This window comes from Pyrus communis, chromosome 11 (genome assembly GCF_041283825.1).
Source record: "Pyrus communis isolate YQ-2024b chromosome 11, ASM4128382v1, whole genome shotgun sequence".
NCBI classification, from domain to species: Eukaryota; Viridiplantae; Streptophyta; class Magnoliopsida; order Rosales; family Rosaceae; genus Pyrus; species Pyrus communis.
In genome coordinates, this window is record NC_142575.1 from 25,426,630 (window position 1) to 25,446,942 (window position 20,313).

Sequence of the window (20,313 nt, forward strand, 5' to 3'; positions counted from 1 at the left end):
ACTATTTCGTAATTGCATATTGATATATTACTTGATCTTAGGTGCTTTAATCAAATTTGTTTGTAATTATCACTATTAATTGATCTAAGGATATTATACAATAGTATAGTTTATTCTATATGTGTTGAAAACCTTTGAGTGACAAACTTATTTTAATTTCTACAGTGTTGTAGCAATCTTATGTCTCTCTCACTTATTATTAGTCACTATTACATAACAAATTGCAAGTCTAGAAGAAGCCAATAGTGTTAAGCTTGAAAATTTTAGTGACCATAATTTCCGTAGGTGGCAAAAACAAGTGAAATATTGGTTAACAGTCTTAGGACTTGTATCCGCACTTGAAGAAACTCAATCAAACAAAGATTCCTCTTCTAAAGAGTTATCTTCTAAAGTAACCCCTGAACTAATAGAATACCATTGTCACAACAGAATCTTAAGTGCCCTTTATGATCACCTCTATGATGTGTATCATGCTACTACATCCACCACCAAAGACCTTTGGGAAACTCATGGAATTATAGATGCTGGCATGGATAGGTTCACGGTCAGAAACTTTAATGATTATAAGATGGTTAATAATAAGTCTGTGGGGGGAATAAGTACATGAGTATCAAGAGCTATTAAGAGGTGTTGAAAAGAAAGGAACGAAGTTCAGTGAGGACTTTAAAGTCTCCTGCCTTATTGATAAACTGCCTCAATCTTGGAATTACTTTGCTAGAACATTAAGGCATAAACAAGGAGACCTTACTTTGGTTCAAGTCATAAATTCAATTAGGATCGAAGAGAAACATAGGTCAAGCCAAAAGAAGGAAACCGAAAAGCAAACAACTGTGAACTTAGTTGAGAATGACACCAACAAAAATGGAAAAAACAAAAACAAGTTCACCATAAATAATAAGAATTTCAAACCTAGAAGAACAAAATTTAAGTTCAAATCACCCAACCAAAATAAGAACTTCCAGAAGACTAAGGATCAAGGGAGAGAGAAGGGGGTTTGCTTTGTTTGCGGAAGAACCAATCATAAGGCTAAGGATTGTTTCTACAAGAAGATTGTGGAAAACAAGTCTAAGTCAAATCATAATGGTCCAAAAGCCCAAGTGAATATGCTGATGGAGCAACAATATTCTCAAACACATTTTAAGTATGATTCCTTTGTCAATTTTACTTATGAAAATAAGAATTGGTGGGTAGATTCTAGAGCTAATGTACATGCCTATTTTGATCGTGAATTTTTTAAAATCTATCAGGAATTAGGTGGAAGACGTGTAACTCTAGGAAATGACTTAATGTCGTAAGTGCTTGGAATTGGAGACAGAACTAAAGATATCTGGAATTGTCTTAATTTTGAAGGACGTGCGACATGTACTTGATATTAGAAGAAATTTAATTAGTGGATCCTGTTTAGTTAGCAAGGCTATAAAGTTGTAAAGGAATCAAACAAGGTTGTAATAACTAAGAATGATGTATTTATTGGAAAAGGTTTTATCAGTGAAGAATTATTTAAGTTAAGTGTTTCTTCCGAGTGCAATAATCTTCCAAAAGTTCTCAATGTTAAATCTAGTAATGTTTGGCATGGACTTTTGGGACATGTAAACTTGTTAAAAATGAAGAAAATGATGGATTCGGACCTAGTCCTAAAGTCAAATATGAATCTTAAGCATAAGTGTGCAATTTGTGTACAAGCAAAACAACCCACGAAACCTTTTAAGTCCGTGGAAAGGAATACCCAAATTTTAGAGCTTATACATAGTGATGTTTATGACTTAAATAGATTACCAACTAGAGCCAGTAATAAGTATTTTGTCACATTTATAGATGATTGTTTGAAGTATTGTCATATTTATTTGATAAAGACCAAGGACGAAGTATTTGGTAAATTCAAGATTTACAAGACTGAAGCGAAAAATCAATTAGAGAAAAGGATAAGGAGACTTAGGTTTGATAGAGGTGGTGAGTACACTCTTACCGATCCTAGTGTTTTTTGTGAAGAGCATGTATTATACGTGAAGTAACTGCACCCTATTCTCCACAATCAAATGGAGTTACAGAAATGAAGAATAGGACCTTATTGGACATGGTGAACGCAATGCTTTCGAGTTTTGGATTACCTGAAAATTTGTGGGGGGAAGGAATTTTGACTACATCTTTTATATTAAATTGAGCAATCACCAAAGACAACACTACTACTCCATATGAAATTTGGAAAAAGTGAACACCAAATCTTCAAGTCTTGAAGGTGTGGGGGTGTTTGGCTAAAGTTGCAATCCCAGAACCTAAGAGAAAAAAGATAAGATCTAAAATTGTGGATACTGTTTTCTTAGGTTATGCTCATAATAGTAGTGCCGATAGATTTCTAGTCAACTCTGAAATAAATGAAATTTTGAATAGCACTGTATTAGAGTCTAGGGATGCAACTTATTTTGAAGACATATTTCCTTTCAAGACTAGAATGCAAAAGCAAGTGGTAGATAAATCATGCACTAGAACTCATAAAGCCTCCACAAGTATTAGCCATCAAGTTACAAATGAAGAAGAGCCTCTAGTAGAACTTAGAAGGAGTAAGAGAACTAGAGTGGAGAAGAACTTTGGTGATGATTTTTATACTTTTTTAATTGAAGGTGATACAACAACATATAAGGAAGCCATGATCTCCGTCGATGCTCCATTTTGGAAAGAAGCTATAAATAGTGAAGTTGAGTCCATTTTACAAAACAACACTTAGGAGTTAACGGATTTACCACCAGGTACTACACCAATGGGTTGTAAGTGGGTATTTAGGAAGAAACTGAAGCCTGATGGAGGTATAGACAAGTACAAAGCTAGGCTAGTAGCCAAGGGATTCACTCAAAAGAAAGGAATTGATTATTTTGACACTTACTCTCATGTGTCTAGGATTACCACAATTAGGATCCTTACAGCATTAGCTTCTGTACACAATTTAGTAGTTCATCAAATGGATGCTAAAACAGCATTTTTGAATGGAGACTTAGATGAAGAAATTTACATGGAGCAAGCCGAATGTTTTATAGTGAAAGGCCAAGAACATAAAGTGTGTAAGTTGGTTAAATCGTTATATGGACTCAAGCAAACTCCTAAGCAGTGGCATTAGAAGTTTGATAAAGTCATTTTAGAATATGATTTTGAAATTAATGAGCATGAAAAGTGTGTCTACTATAAGGAATGCAATGGACACTGTGTTATTTTATGTCTTTACGTTGATGATATATTATTATTTGGAACAAGTCTGGAAATTGTGAAAGATGTTAAGTCTTATCTATCAAAGAGATTTTGAAAGATCTAGGAGACACCAATATTATTTTGGGAATGAAAGTAGAAAGAACACAAGCAAGTTTTATTATAAATCAAGCTAGTTCAATTCAGAAAATGCTCACGAAGTTCAATTTTTTCAATTGCAATTCTGTCTCGACACCATATAAACCAAGTGTATGGTTACTTAAAAATAGAGGTGTATTCTCAGATGATTGGGTCTTTCATATATATAGCAAATAAAGCTAGACCTAATATAGCTTATGCGGTTGGAAGGCTAAGTAGATACACTCATAATCCAAGTAAAGAACACTGGAATGCTTTAAAGCAAGTGTTTAAGTATCTAAGAGGAACTATGGATTATTCTATAAACTATAAGACTCCGTTTGGATACAGTAAAATAAAACAGAATTTCACTTAAACTAGGGAATTAGGATGGGAAAGCAGTTTTCCCACGTTTGGGAACCTTCCTGCGAGAGAAACGGCAATTTCTACGGGAAAAAAAAGGGGAAATTGGGGATGAAGATTACCGGGTTTAATTTCCATCTAAATAGGTGGAATTTCACAATTCCAACGACAGAGAGAATCCCAAATCCATCGGGGGGAAATCTTACAGGCGCCAAAGTTTGCAGATTAGGGCGCCAAACTGGGAGTAACCGCCAAAGTTCACAGTAAAAAGGGCTCTCACCAATCTTCGAAGGGATTCTCGCTCGTGCGCTCGTGCTTCATCTTCTTCCTTCGTTCTAGGTCAGCCTCTTCCCTCTTCTCTCTTCTGTCTTGAATTATTTTAAGCTTTTTGGGTATACTCTTTATAGCAATTGTGAATTTTGGTGATAGTCATATGCTTGGTGTGCTTATGAATTTTTTTTATCCGATTGACAACATCATAAATTTGAATGTGATCTCGATTTTTAGCATCTGGGTACACACACCTGACCTCTCTTTCTTCCACTCACCGGCGACCATTTTTCGGTCCGGCGATAACTCTTCCCGCCATTAGTTGAAGCCGGTAACACCAGGTCCGATTTCTCATCTTTATATTGCACTTCTGTTCTCCTTTGATTGTTGTTTCACTCTGATTTGGATCTACGATGCTTATTTGCTTTGGATTTTGTTTGTTTCCTTGGAAAATATGTTAAAACCCAAATTGAAAGACTTGGAATTTAGTTATTGTTGTTTTGCAAAATCATAAATTTGAATGTGATCTCGATTTTTAGCATCTGGGTACACACAGAATCAGGGGATTGTGATCAAATCATGAAGAAATTTTGACATTGACTGACCCATATAGTTGTATTGGGATTGATTGATCATAGGTTAGCTTCAAAGGGTGCAATTTCACCTGGAATTTCAGTTCTAGCCCCTTAGAATCTTTCATTCTCTTCCAGATACTTTTGAGGGAAAAATATTGTTTCTCTTATTTGTATATATACTTTTGATTGAGACTTCTCTGTACTCTTTAAGTTTTTTTCTCTGTTCTCAGAGGTAGTTTTCGAAAGAGAGGGGGGCAAGAGAGAGATTTATAAATCTGCAGTAATATCCGTTCATTTTTGTTAGTTTTCTACTTTGCATTTGAATGCTATTTTACAAATCCAATACCGGTGCCAAAGCTAACAGGTGACACATTCAATTCCTGTCAAAACTTCCCCTAAGATGTCTTATTTAGTCCCGCGAAGCATATTTTGGTCATGCCGAGCTATATTGCAAGTTGATGCTTAGAATCCTTTGTTTCTCGTTGTCATAGCGCAGGAAACTCATGTGAGTTAGGTCAGTTTGGCGAAAGGCAGGTGTGTCCGCCTGCTTGCACCCAAATCAGTCCCTCGTAAATTAGACTAGTTTAGATTTAGAATATCACATTTCAAGCCAAAAGATTAATAACCAGTTCATAGCTGTCTAGTTTCTGAAAATTTGGGTTTGATTCTTTTTTATTTTGTTTTGGTCCGCAAAAGGGTGCAATCTGAAGCGATGCAATTTGATTCCAAAGGTCTACCCACATCATAACAGCTGGTTATTTTCTTTTACTTGTCCTGAAAATGAATAAGTAAGGATAGACTTATTACCTCGACACTTTCATACACAAAACATGAAAATCCACAGTTCCAGAGGTCTTAATAATTAATACATTGATCATGTCTCTAATGCAGTTCATGGATGATGCTGCTCCTAGTCCTAATATCTTTAATTTGAATGTGACTTGTATTGCTACTCTTTTGGTTAAAGCAGAAAGTTGCATATCCCATAACTGTTGTTGCATGTCACATTATATCTTTGTTCGTATATTCAAACAGGTATGGAAAATACTGATGTTGTAGACATGGTAACGAGGTTAAAGCGAAAGCGTGCTATAAATGAAGAGGAAAATAGGAAAAAGAGGAAAATTATTGTCGGTACGATTATATATGTTATTGTCATTGTCATGCATTGGTATAGTAAGAGTGTTCTTCTCAAAGAACCTTCAAATGATTGGGATCAAGAAAGACAATCTTTCCTCGGCCGATTGTTTAATGGAAAAGATTCAACTTGCATTGAACAATTACGAGTTAGCAAGAGTGCATTTAAACGGTTATGTGAAATTTTACAAGGGATTGGTGGATTAGTTCGCACTAGACATGTGTCCATTGAAGAATCTGTTGCAATTTTTTTGCATATACTTGCCCACAACTTGAAGTTTAGAGTCGTCGGTTTTCACTATTATCGTTCCAAGGAAACAATTAGTCGGCAATTTCACAATGTGTTGCATGCAATGATGAAAATAAGTCAAGAATATGTGAAATATCAACCATGCATTATTGGTAATTCTGAAAGAGAGAAGTGGCGGTGGTTTGAGGTAATTCTGAAATGCATTAGTTGTTTGTTTGATATCTTCACTGGCTTTTTAGACTTTAATCTTTTTTTCATTGCATGAAATTTTTATTTAGAATTGTCTTGGAGCACTTGATGGAACTCTCATTCCGGTAACAATAACGACTGAGGAAAGACCAAGATATCGAGATAGAAAGGGTGATATATCCACTAATATGTTAGGAGTTTGTGGTCCAGATTTAAGATTTTTCTATGTGTTACCTGGATGGGAAGGCTCTGCATCTGATGCTCGTGTTTTGCGTGATGCTTTACATAGGAATAACCGGTTTCATGTTCCAAATGGTAATGTGTGATACCAATTAGTTATATGTTAGAAAAACAAAACTTTAAAATGTATCTAAATTTGTTCTCTAAATTTTTATTGTAGATAAGTATTTTCTTGTGGACGCTGGCTATACTAATGGACCGGGGTTTTTAGCACCTTACCGTGGAACTAGATATCACTTAAAAGAGTGGGTTGGAAACCGTCGACCTGAAAACTACAAAGAATTATATAATTTGCGTCATTCAAGGGCAAGGAATGTTATTGAGATGGCATTTGGATTGTTAAAAAAACGATGGAGCATATTGCGCACACCATCCTTTTTTGATATTAAAACACAAGTTAGGATTATAAATGCATGTTGTATCTTGCATAATTTTATTAGAACTGAGCAGGCAGCTGATCCAGTTCTAGAAGCTCAAGATTTACAATTTTTAGCATCTGTGGACTCAGAGTTGTTAAATCGTTCAACAAGAGAGGAAAATGAAAATAACTCTGATGGGATTACATCTGTTCAAGCTACTGCCGAATGGACAGCATTTCGTGATACATTGGCATTGCATATGTTCCATGATTACCAAGCTCAGAGAGTTGCCAATACTTCTTAATCGAATTTTAGTTGTTTTTCTTAGCATGTTATCTTTAACGTCTCAGTTAATAATTTTGTCAATGACATTATTGCTACGAAATGCATTAAGTTTTTAAATTTTATGGAATGCCCCGGTTTTCAGATTTTGGTTTGATTATATTGTCTTAATGAATGCTAATACTCTGATTCTTGATATGCATGTTATGAAATGCATTAGTTTTTATATTTTATGGAATGCCCTGGTTTTCAGATTTTAGTTTGATTATATTGTCTTAGTGAATGTTAATACTTTGATTCTTGATATGCATGCTATGAAATGCTAATACTCTGAATATTTTATGGAATGCCCCGGTTTTCAGATTTTGGTTTGATTATATTGTCTTAATGAATGCTAATACTCTGATTCTTGATATGCATGCTATGAAATGCATTAGTTTTTATATTTTATGGAATGCCCTGGTTTTCAGATTTTCTTATTATATTTAGTTTCCTGAATTGAGTATTTACATCATGATGTTGACTTCTGGAGTGTTATAATTTACTTACTCAGTATAATAATCATCCAGTAAGCTGCCAAACCGTGTCTTCAGTGCACATTGCATTAAGATGTTTATGTGCTGAATCATCATGAATGGCAAGAATGCTTTGATGCTTCATTCCAGGCACATAATGCTGTACTTGATTGCGTGCCCGAGCACATTTATCCGTTGTCTGTTGGTATATTGCTGTTGTTTTCTTGTTAATAGAATAAAATGATCCAAACAATTGTATGACTCAAATCCATCCCTCTTTTTCAGGTAGTTGGCAAAAAGTATATTGCTTAGTGAATGTTAATACTCTGATTCTTGATATGCATGGGTTTACGAATGACTTAAAATTTCAATTAATATTTGTTTAATGTTAGGAGCAATGGAAGGATCCAATACAAAACCAGTATGCAAACAAAAACCAAGGAGAAAGAAAGAGAACCAAGAAATTGAAAATGAAGGAGATGAAAATAATTATTTTAGATGGAATGTAGATATGGAACGTGCTTTGGCTGACATACTTCGTGAAGAACGAAGATTGGGTAACAAAGGAGATGGTGGTTGGAAGACAGCTGGTTATAATTCTGCTGCATCTATATTATCTGCTCAATTTGATATTCATGTAACTGCTGATAACATTCGAAATCGTGTGAAGTCTTGGAAAAAGTTCTATGCAATTGTGAGTGATATACTAAGTCAAAGTGGATTTAGTTGGGATGCAACCAAGAAGATGATAAGTGTAGATGAAGATCATGTCTGGCAAGAGTATGTGAAGGTATGACAAATTCATTATTTTTCTTTTGTGTGTGATATTATTTTAACTCTTCTTATACTTACGGTTTGCTTTTTTGATTTTTATGTTTTGATTGGTAGTCACATAGTGGCGCTAAAAGTTTTCGTTGGAAGGTCATTCCAAATTGGGATGATATAGTGGATTTGTGTGGCAAAGATAGAGCCACGGGTGAGGGTGCTGAAACAGGTGTGGAAGCTGTTGAGATTATGACTCCTCCGCATAATGAAACTAATCATATTGATTTGGATGGTGATACGCAAGGTTTAGAAGATATTGAAATTATTAATGATATATCACCTACTTCAGCCAATGTTCAGAAGACTCAAAGTAAGAGAAAACCAACAAATTTTGTTGATGTGCCTCATACAAAGAAAAAACCAACCACCCCTAAAGATATGATTGCAGATTCACTTGCCAAGATGGCTTCATCCTTTCAAGAATATATTTGTGCAGACACAAAGAAGCTTGATCCAACAGAGGTATATGATGAAGTAAATGCAATACCAGATCTCAGTGAAGAAGAACAAATCAAAGCATGTGCTTGGTTGATCGAAAATGACAAGCAATTTCTCATGTTGAAGACACTCCCAGTCGAGAAGAAAAAGAATATGGTATTATTGTTTACTTCACGAGGCGCATAGGATTATTTTCATTATATTTCCCATTTTAGTTTTCCAGTAAGATTTTAGTTAGTATTTCCCATTTTAGTTTTCCAGTAAGATTTTAGTTAGAATAAAAGCCTTGATGGGATTACGTTGGTTGGTCTCATTTCGGCTTCTGCACAATTAGGTGCGGCTAAGTATGTTAATTGGGTTCGAGACATTAACCTTGATGATTTTTTCAGGGAGTGAGGGAAAGAAACGTATTTTCTCATAGCTCAATGATTTTTGTTTGATGACATTAACCTTGATGATTTATAACCAGTTTAACATTTTTATTCAAATTTGTATTCCTCTATTTAATACAAATTCTAGAGAATATCCAAACAATGAAATTTGGAATTCCCTTCATTTTGTAATTTCTATGTATCCAACATCCAAACGATGAAATTTCAATTAACGGGAATATAATTACTGTCAATTGTAATTCCCATCATTTAAAATTCTGTGATAATTTAGAAATTCTCCATCCAAACACAGTGTAAAGGATTTCTTTATGAAGTATAAGGGTACAGTGATGCAAATTGGATCACTGATAGCTTCGAAGTGAAATCTACTTCAAGATATGTCTTTTTATTAGGATAACTGATAGCCCGTTTAATACGTATCGTTAATTATTTTCTTCTCATATCGAGTCATAAAAATGAAATAGAAGATACAACTGCAAATAAAAGAAAATAGAACATATTTAAGTCGCATGTAAAATGTGGGGTAAATTACACAAAACTACCTCAACTATGGGTCAAACGACACTTTCATACCTCATCTTTTAAAATTGACAATGTCATACCTCATCTTACTAATTTGTGCCAATGTCAGACCTTCATTAGTTTTCCTGTTAATTTCTCTGTTAAATGCTGATGTGACCAGAGACATGATCCACTCACTAATCCAACTGGATTAAAAAATAATTAAATATTAAAAAATTAAAAATAAAATTATTTTTTTATATAAAATTGTGGGATCCACCCTATCTCTCTTCTCTTTTTTCTCTGGACACCTGCATCCCCATAACCCTTCATACTCATTCCCCCCTCAACCTTCCTCCCCCTCACCCTTTCTTCCCCCAGCTCCCGTCTTCTCTGCGAAACGTCTCCCTCCAGACGCTGCCATTTATCCCCTCCATCCAAAAACTCTCCCTTCTAGACCCCCTCGACCTCTCCGTCTCCCACCTCTGCTTCGCCACTCTCCCGCCCCACCGCCATTCCCTCTTAATCACCTGCCTCGCCATCAACCACAACCTCCTCTACGCCGCATCGGGCCACAAGAAATGCCTCTAGATCTAACACGCTGACACTGTCATTGGCATCGCCATCAACAATGCCCTGATTTACTCAGTCTCCTGGGACAAGAACCTGCAGATTTGGCGGGACTCAAATCTCAGCTGCGTCGAGTCGGTCAAGGTGCACGAGGACGTCGTGAACGCGTTGGCGGTGTCGAACGACAGGACGGTGTACACTGGGTCGACGGATTATCGGATTTAGGTGTGGTCCAAACCGTTTGGGGAAGACGGAGACAGGAGCAGGGTGGGATCTGGGTTAGGTGGTTCTGGTTTTGAGTTTGGGGAAGACGGGGAGTGAGGGGAAGAAAGGGTAAGGGGGAGGAAGGTTGGGGATGAGGGATAGGTAGGAAGGGTTTTGGGGATGCAAGTGTCCAGAGAGAGAAGAGCTAAAGGCGAGGGAGAGAGAGGAGAAAGAGAGAGGGTGGATCCCATAATTTTATATAAAAAAAATAATTTTATTTTAATTTTTTAATATTTAATTATTAAAAATATATTTAATTATTTTTTAATCCAGTTGGATTAGTGAGTGGGTCCTCTCTCTGGCCACTTCAGCATTTAACAGAGAAATTAACAAAAAAACTAACGGAGGTCTGACATTGGCACAAATTTGTAAGATGAGGTATGACATTGTCAAATTTAAAAGATGAAGTATGAAAGTGTCGTGACACCAATAGTTGAGGTAGTTTTTTGTCATTTACCCTAAAATGTGTAAAAAAAATAAAGGATTTTGCATGCGCGAAAGCACATTTGAAGAATTTATTAAAGAATACAACAAAGAATCAAATAATAGAGTAAAAAACATTAAACAATTACTCCATGACCATAAGGTGAAGAGTAGAATCTATACATATCATCTCATCATTACAATACCACAAATTGCAACCCACTTCTACCACATTACTGCTCCACTACAGAGTGAATATGTGATTTTTATGTATTTCCAAATCACATTATTATATATATTATGTTGCATTTTAAACATTTGTTCATAATGTTATAATCGGTACTAACAATAAAATAAAAATATTAGAGATGAACCTCAATTATCCTAAAACCTTTAATTATACAAAAGCAATGATATAATTAGATTACCAATTATTAGGCATTTAAAAGGAAGATACATAAAAATGAATCACTCCAAACACCAACAGAACGGGAAAGAGAACCGAAAATTTCTTGAATCTTCAATAGAAAAGGCATAAGTGCTACCACCCTGAAACTTACTATATGTATGTGACCATGGATGTTACTTTTTCTAAATCTGAGTATTTTTATGCTTCGATTCCATCGCCTTCCGATCACCAGGGGGAGAATACTAATGGTGATCTTGGGTGGTTCGAAATATGTAGCTCAGGGGGAGCATGTGTTGAAAAAGAACCCTGTGAAAGCTTTCAGTAAGACATTGCCGAGAATTTGAGTATCATTCACCCGCCGAGCGCCGAACTAACTAAGTCTTCTCATCAACAGTTTGCAGAGTGTGATGCAGATTGTCAGCATGAAGCTGCCGAACTAGTTACGCTACCCCAACAACCATTAGCTATCGAACCCACACCCTTTCTATCTCGAGCTCAATAATGCCACCCAATGTGTTGTCTCTGAATATTCTTGAGGTAACTACTACTGATGCTCATGTAACTAATCAACATAATATTGTGAGTACATATAAGTTGCCCCCAAGGCAAATGGTGTTCCTCCTAACAGGTTTTCTCCTGAAGGAAAAGTGAAGTATCCAATAGCAAATTATGTGTCATGCTTGAACCTTGCACCGGAACATCAAGCCTAGGTAAATAATGTGGAAGCAATCCAAGTGCCAATTCGGGTAAAGGACACTTTGAAGAGTCGAGAATGGGCGGAAGCAATGGATGAAGAGATGAAGGCACTGCAAATAATACATGGGAAGTAGTGGAGTTGCCGAAGGGGAAAATCCAGTTGGATGCGGATGGATTTTCATAGTTAAATACAAAGCTGATAGGTCACTCGACATGCATAAGGCGCAGTTGGTAGTAAAAGGATATACTCAAACGTATGGTGTTGATTACTAGGAAACTTTTTCTCTGATAGCTAAGATGAATACAGTACGAGTTCTTATCTTATTACCTGCAAATTTGAATTGGCTATTGAAACATTTTGATATCAAAAATGCGTTTCTTCATGGACATTTGGAGGAGGAAGTATATATGGACTTTCCTCCTGGATATGATAATGGAGGAAAAACAGGAGTGTGCCGATTGTGGAAGTCCCTTTATGGGCTTAAGTAGTCACCTCGTGCATGGTTCGAAAGATTCACGTAGACCATGAGGAAAAATGGGTATTATCAGAGTCATTCTGATCACACTCTATTTGTGAAGTAGAGGAACGATAAAGTAACAACCTTAATTATTTATGTGGATGATATGATAATAACAGGGGATGATTCAGATGAGATTGTACAACTGGAGAAGAACCTTGCGGCCGAGTTCGAGATGAAGAGTTTGGGTGACTTAAAGTATTTTCTAGGAGTTGAGGTGGCTTATTCATCCCAAGGTATTTTCTTATCTCAAAGGAAGTATGTTCTTGATTTGTTAAAGGAAATAGGTATACTTGGATGTAAACCTGTGGATACACCTATTGTGGAGAAACATCACTTAGGGATTTATCCAGATCAAGAACAAGTGGATAAAGACAAATATCAGAGCTTGGTAGGAAGACTAATTTATTTAGCTCATACCCGTCCAGATATAGCCTATGCAATGCGTGTTGTGAGTCAATTTATGCACTCACCAAATGTGGATCATATGACTGCTATTATGCATATCTTGGTGTATTTAAAGTCGACCCAAGGAAAGGAATCTTGTATAGAACTTCCGGTCATCTAGAAATTGAGGGGTTCACTAATGCTGATTGGGCAGGTGATGTGACTGATAAGCGTTCTACTTCTGGATATTTCACGTTCGTTGGTGGAAATTTGGTCACTTGGAGAAGCAAGAAATAGAATGTGGTGTCTAGGTCTTTTGCGGAGGCCAAATTCAGAGGTATGGCGCATGAAGTGTGTGAAGTTCTCTAGTTACGTAAGTTGCTTTGGGGTCTTGGTTTCAAACCAAAGAGGGCGACAAAGTTGTATTGTGATAATAAGTCGACACGAGAAATTGCAGAGAATCCGCTGCAATATGACAAAATGAAGCATGTGGAAGTGGATCAACATTTCATTAAGGAAAAGTTCGAGAAGAAGATTGTGTCAATACCGTTTGTGAATTCAGGAGCAGCTTGCAAATATCCTCACTCATGCCATGTGTAGTAGAGTTTTTGATGACTCACGTGTCAAGTTGGGTATGTGTGACATTTATGCTCCAACTTGAGGGGGAGTGTTGTGTGAGTTAGTTTTCAAGTAGGAATGTAAATATTGTGTAAATATTAGAGTCCTTTATTAGGAAGGATATTTCTTATGTCCTTTTTTAAGTTTACCTTGGAGAACAAGGATTGCATGTCATAGCATTTATCGATTGTCATTTCAATGTAGATGTTAATTGGACTGAATAATATGTAACCCATCGGATGAGAAATTAAACAGGAGAAGAAAAATCAAAAGTTTCTTAACTGATTGAGAGAACGAAGAAACATTGAGAAATAACTAGCTACGTTGGTTCAAGTTTTTCAAGTGTAAATAAAATTAATTTGAAGTCGTTCGTTTCGGTTTAGGTCGGTTCTAAATTAACAACCTCTATGCAATTTGAAAGCAGAAACCCACACCAAATCGGATAAATCGGGCCCGTTTGACATCGAATCGGGCGAGCTGCTACAGCGAGTAAGGGGCCGTCGAGTCGGTAGAGTAAAGAGTCTCTCACTCTTAAACCCTAAACCCTAAACCCTAAACGTTAAACCCTAAACCCTAAACCCTAAACCCCGAACCGTTCGGAAATAGCTGTTTATAATCTGTTTGATTATACAATTTTAACTTTCTTCTTTCCTTCCCAGAGCCGCCGCCGCCGCCGCCGCCGCTTCTCTCAGTCTCTCACTCTGTTGTAAAGTAAGTCCTCTATCTCTCTCCGTCGAAGCTCTACTACCGCAGCGTCCTTTGCTAGTAGTTTCTAGTGTTGGGATTTCGTTTTTATATTCTGTGTTTTCAATTTGTTTGCAGCTTTTTTTAGGCGGGTTTGTTAATGGATCGAATTAAACAATCATTTTTTGTTCAAATTTCTTGTTGTTCAATCGAATCATACCATTTTTCATAGAACAAATGCTTGATTAATTCAGGGATTAGGAGGGTGTGTTATTTGTTATAAAAAAATATCTCTATTTTCGTTGGCAAACCTTGTTTGGTCCATTTATACGATTCTTATCGGTAATTTTGATTATTTTTGTTGGGCATGTTTTGTTCATTAGTTGTTAAATTTGTGAGAGGTGAAAGAAGTAAAATGCTTTTAGTTAATGGGGATAAGTCGGGATAGGGTGGAAACCATTTATCGGTTATGGCAGGGTGGGGAGGAAGGGCCAGTTACAAGGATGAACGTGATTATTTACTGAATTTCTCTCATATTTACGTTCGTCTTAGATTACGAAGAAGTAATTAACAATTGACTTTGCATTATTGCATGCTTGTTTCATATTGAAATAGTTTTTAATATTCAGCTTAGGTTTGTAGGGTTCTGACATGAATTTCCCTTTCATCATGAAACTTACGATTTCGGTGATGAAGTTAGTGAAAAATTATTTTCAATTTTTCATCAGAATAGTTTCACTACATTTATTTAGCATTTGTCTGGTGTCTGATGTTATGGTGTTGGCGGGGTGGTTATAAATTTTTGGGTTGAGCGGTGAACTTTTGTTACTTTTATTAATATTATTAATAAAAACTACTGCGAATCTAAGTTAGACATTTTAAATCAATGACGTGCTGTGAAAATCAGTTTCGAATTCAAATTGAATTGGATACTTCATGTTTTCTACTTTTAGTGTATGGCAGTCGACCTTGGTGTTAACTTGACTTTATTCTTTTCTGCAAACAGACCAATTGGTAAACATGGTGCAGTATAACTTTAAGAAGATGACTGTTGTACCAAATGGGAAGGACTTCATTGACATAATCCTATCTCGCACCCAGCGGCAGACCCCAACTGTAGTCCACAAGGGTTATGCAATTTCCCGCCTTCGTCAGTTCTATATGCGCAAGGTGAAATATACCCAACAGAATTTTCATGAGAAGCTCTCCACAATTATTGATGAGTTTCCTAGGCTTGATGATATCCACCCCTTCTATGGTGACCTTCTTCATGTTCTCTACAACAAGGATCACTTCAAGCTTGCACTGGGCCAAATCAATTCTGCAAGGACCCTTATTGGAAAGATTTCTAAAGACTACGTGAAATTGTTGAAGTATGGTAATTCACTTTACCGATGCAAATGTCTCAAGGTCGCTGCTCTTGGCCGCATGTGCACGGTGATAAAGAGGATCGGTCCTAGTTTAGCTTATCTAGAACAAATTAGGCAACACATGGCAAGGCTACCTTCAATTGACCCTAATACCAGGACAGTATTGATTTGTGGCTATCCGAATGTTGGAAAGAGTTCATTCATTAACAAGATTACTAGGGCTGATGTGGATGTCCAGCCCTATGCTTTCACCACCAAATCCCTCTTTGTGGGACATACAGATTATAAATACTTGAGGTACCAGGTAATTGACACGCCGGGGATTTTGGACCGACCTTTTGAAGACCGTAATATAATTGAGATGTGCAGCATCACAGCTCTGGCCCACTTGAGAGCTGCGGTGTTGTTCTTCTTGGACATCTCGGGGTCTTGTGGGTACAACATTGCCCAACAGGCATCTCTTTTTCACAGCATTAAGTCTCTATTTATGAACAAACCACTGATTATAGTCTGCAACAAGACTGACTTGCAGCCACTGGAGGGCATATCCGAGGAAGACAAGAAGTTGGTCGCAGAGATGAAAAATGAAGCAATGAAGACAGTGATTGGTCAAGGGGGTGAGGCTACAAACGATGAGGGGGTACTCTTGACCATGAGCACTTTGACCGAGGAAGGGGTGATTTCTGTAAAGAACGCAGCTTGTGAGAGGTTGTTGAATCAGAGAGTAGAATTGAAGATGAAATCGAAAAAAATAAATGAATGCTTAAATCGTTTTCATGTTGCATTGCCAAAGCCGCGGGACAGCAAGGAAAGGCCCCCGTGTATACCTCAGGCAGTTTTAGAGGCTAAGTCTAAGCAAGCAGCGGAGAAGGAAAAGAGGAGTACAGAAAGGGATTTGGAGAATGAGAATGGTGGTGCTGGTGTGTACTCTTCCAGTTTGAAGAAGCACTATATCTTAGCTAATGACGAATGGAAAGAGGATGTCATGCCAGAAATTCTTGATGGGTACAATGTATGTGACTTTGTTGATCCTGATATATTTCACAGGCTTAAGGAGTTGGAACGAGAAGAAGGACTCCGACACGAAGAGCAGGGTGATGATGATTTTGAGATGGATGCATTGAAACTGACTCCAGAAGAGCAAGGGATGTTGTCGGAGATAAGGAAAAAGAGAAGCAAGTTCATTCAACAACATAGAATCAAGAAAAGTACCGCAGAGAGTCGACCAATTGTACCAAGGAAATTCGACAAGGACAGGGAGTTCACAACAAAGAGAATGGGGAGGCAGCTTACAAAGTTGGGGATTGATCCTACTATGGCAATTAATCGAGCCCGAAGAAGATCTGTCTCCAGGGGTCGGAAGAGGGAACGATCAGTTGATGGGGGTGATACTGATGGTGGCGAAGCTATGGACATGGATGTTGATGCGCCCAACAAGAAGCAGCGCATGGTATCTAGATCCCACTCCCGCTCTAGATCAAGGCCTCCAATTGAAGTTGTCCCTGGAGAGGGCTTCAAGGACTCTTCCCAAAAGGCCAAGGCAATAAAGAAGGCCAGGAAATCTAATATGATGCGAAACAAGAACGCTCGTCGTGGAGAGGCTGATAGGGTCATTCCCACTTTAAAACCAAAGCACTTGTTTTCTGGAAAACGATCAATTGGAAAAACTCAAAGGCGCTGAGTGTTTTTGAGGTACTTAAAACAAATTGGATCACTTTCTGTTCAGCTCGTTTTTTATTTCAGCATGCTCGGGAAAAAAGTTATATATTCCTTGTTCCGGGCCATAGCTGTAGGCATGCATATATTTTGTGCATATTAGAATTCATATAGCCGATCCCACCTAGTGGGAAAAGGCTTTGTAGTTGTTGTTGTACATTTTTTTGGGGACACGTTGCATTCTCTAACTTTATGTCTATTGCATACATGTTCTTGTAGGTATTCAAGACTGAATTCATGCGCTCAATCTTCTTGATGCATAAGCTAGAAATCAACATGTCCTTTGTTCTTGCAGGGTGCTAGGTTCGTGCTTTTGGAGTATTATGTATGCACTTGCTGCTGAAATGGAACTTAGTTCCTTTGTTTCTGTTCTGGCCCGGCAGGAGCTTGCAGCATGCAAGATGAAGCAACCAGAGTCTTGGTTGTTTTATTACTTTTTAGTTGCGTTTTTGTTTAGGAAATTTTGGATCCGAGACATTCCCGAACTACAATGTTTTGTGTGGATTTGAGTTTACAATTAATTGGTTACTTTGTTCCTTTTGCTTGTAATTTGACAACGTGTGAACCTGGCCCAAATGAAATTGCAGTTTGTTTGTGTTTATAACTTTATACACATTCAAGTTAAATTTTGGATACTCGCTGAAGAAAAAGAAGTTTACTTATGGATTTTCTCGAAGGTAATGTAGAGTCCTTAGTCTGTCCGTCCCTTTGCACTCGAGTTCAAGAAGGGGAATATGGAAGTTTAGAATATTGTCCTGTCAAAACAAAAAGCCAAAATCTAATGATAAAGGCCAATGATGGAGTAGAAAAGTTTGTCCAAGTGTTTCAGAGAGAAGTGGTTTTGTTGCCCGCATTTGTGGTTCTTCCATATTCATTCTCTTGCCAAAGCATATAGCCTGAGTTTGGAAGGAGAAAGATCAAAGGGGTGATTCCCGAAATGATTATGTGCAAAAGAATCGTTTGAATCTACTTGTTTCCTTCATTTCCTTGTCGTTAAAATCTTACAATTAATGTGGAGATGTTTTGATCAATCATCATCATCCCACCGTTAGTGATTGGCATATGTATTCGATAAAAGAGCATGAGTTCCAATGCTTACTCCCTTACTGTTGAGGAGACCGTTCGGATGCTCTCAAACATCTCATTCCCATGAATTTTGCAGGCATTAAGCAACGCTCCCAAACAGCGCCGTCTGCTTCTGTTGGCATTTCTTTGATGAAACTCTCTGCTTCCTCCAAGAACCCCGCTCGCCCATACATATCAATTAGTCATGTGTTGCTGCGTTTGAGGGACAATCCCGTAGACATTTTTCATAGCATTTAAAAAACATCAACCCTTGATCGATTACAACGCCATTCTCGGCCGGAACTGGTTGCACAGCATGGGAACCATTACCTTAACTAACCATCAGCTGCTTCGTCATCCAGCCCCGATCAAAATTTACAAAGGGCAGGATGCCAGAAGCTGGAGGATCGACATCAAGAAAGGGACGGAATTTGTGTTGCATGTAATTACCAAATTGGCCATATTTTTTTTAGTTTTGATGAAAGCATTAGAATAGTAATTTTCTAAAGTTTTGGTTGACAAACATAGTTTTATTAATATGCAGTTTTGATTATACTAATAGGTAGTTTAGATAAGTACTTGGTGAAGTTTCTTTCACCAAATTGACAAAGTCAAATAAAACTGGCTGCCACTTAGTACTACGTTCTAGTAATATTCTTATTCACTTGTAAGTGAGAGGTCCTAAGTTCAATTCTCGCCAAAGGCGAATTTAAACCACATTATTGTTAAGCCCATTATGAGGCTAAACGCAACCCATCCTCTTTAGCGTAAATAATATCGTTTGTTCAAAAAATAAAAAAAAAGGCTCAAAACTTAAAGCGCAAAACAACACATTAAGTATGAACAAAAGGTGACACGCCCGACCCTGATATTCACCGAACACCAGGGTAGGCACGTGCTGGCCGACACCTGAAGGAGACAAAGCCATATTAGGATGCATGAGAAATAATAAATATAAACAATACTTATAAATTTAAATACAATGATTATGGAATTATGGAACATGTTCAGAGCATACAACTAATCCTAAACACTAAAAAGGAATAAATAAAATTGAATGAACAAAGAGATGGGTCCTAACCGAGATGATTCGAAGATGCTGATGCAGAATTGCCTTGACGTAGGGATTGTACGCCTCAATTCTAAGTCCTGAGGGGACACAAAACAAAACATGAGTGGACCAAGTTGATATATAGTAATACTAAAATAGTTATTCAACAACGTACTAACCTCCAAAGTTTATGAAAACTCAATAGTATAATATGTAATAGGTTTTCCGAAAACCCTAGCATACCATAAAACCTTTGTAAAACATATATTATATATAATGTGCTTAGTAGTGTGTGTGTGTGTGTGTGTGTATTGGGCATATACATATAAATAATATTACATTCGTCGGAAAGCATATAGAACACTTTTTCATTCATTCGAAGGTTCTGCATCACGCGCCCGTAGGCAGTATCATTCGCTCGTAGGCACTACATCTCCTAGCCAAAGCCAATATAAATATCTCCCACCCGTAGGCACCAACCAACACCCGACTGTAGCCAACATAAATATCTCTCGCTCGTAGGCACCAACCAACGCCCTGCCGTAGTCAACATCAATATATTTCGCCCGTAGTCTCCTACAGCACCTAGCCAAAGGCATATAAGTATCAATCGCGAGTAGGCAAAACATACGCCCTAGGCAGGACATACGCCCTAGGCAAGACATATGCCTGTAGGCAGGAAATACGCCCATAGGCAGAACATACGCCTGTAAGCAGGACCGTTCAAATAACCATTAAGTAAGTACATAAGTATATATCTATCTTAATCATAGTCCAATAGCTAAAATGTCATATCATAAAACCTATTCGTAGTATATAGTCAACAATCATATATGCTACGAAAGAACGTGAAAATTGATAAAGTATGGTATTCCAAAATATTCTCAGTAAAAC

The 20,313-nt window shown here is 37.3% G+C and overlaps 1 protein-coding gene and 1 pseudogene across 2 annotated transcripts; both read left to right on the plus strand.

Moving 5' to 3' along the window:
• Positions 1-7,988: 7,988 nt before the first annotated feature.
• LOC137721928 (uncharacterized) lies at positions 7,989-8,941 on the plus strand. The gene is made up of 2 exons (XM_088679095.1): positions 7,989-8,282; positions 8,381-8,941. The coding sequence occupies exons 1-2, from the start codon at positions 8,004-8,006 to the stop codon at positions 8,939-8,941; spliced, it is 840 nt and encodes a 279-aa protein (XP_088535221.1). The 5' UTR covers positions 7,989-8,003.
• A 4,973-nt stretch (positions 8,942-13,914) lies between these two features.
• Positions 13,915-17,953, plus strand: LOC137741581 (nucleolar GTP-binding protein 1 pseudogene; annotated as a pseudogene). The gene is made up of 3 exons (XR_015953638.1): positions 13,915-14,244; positions 15,224-17,279; positions 17,523-17,953. The product of XR_015953638.1 is annotated as a nucleolar GTP-binding protein 1 pseudogene (transcript).
• The last annotated feature ends 2,360 nt before the right edge of the window (positions 17,954-20,313 follow it).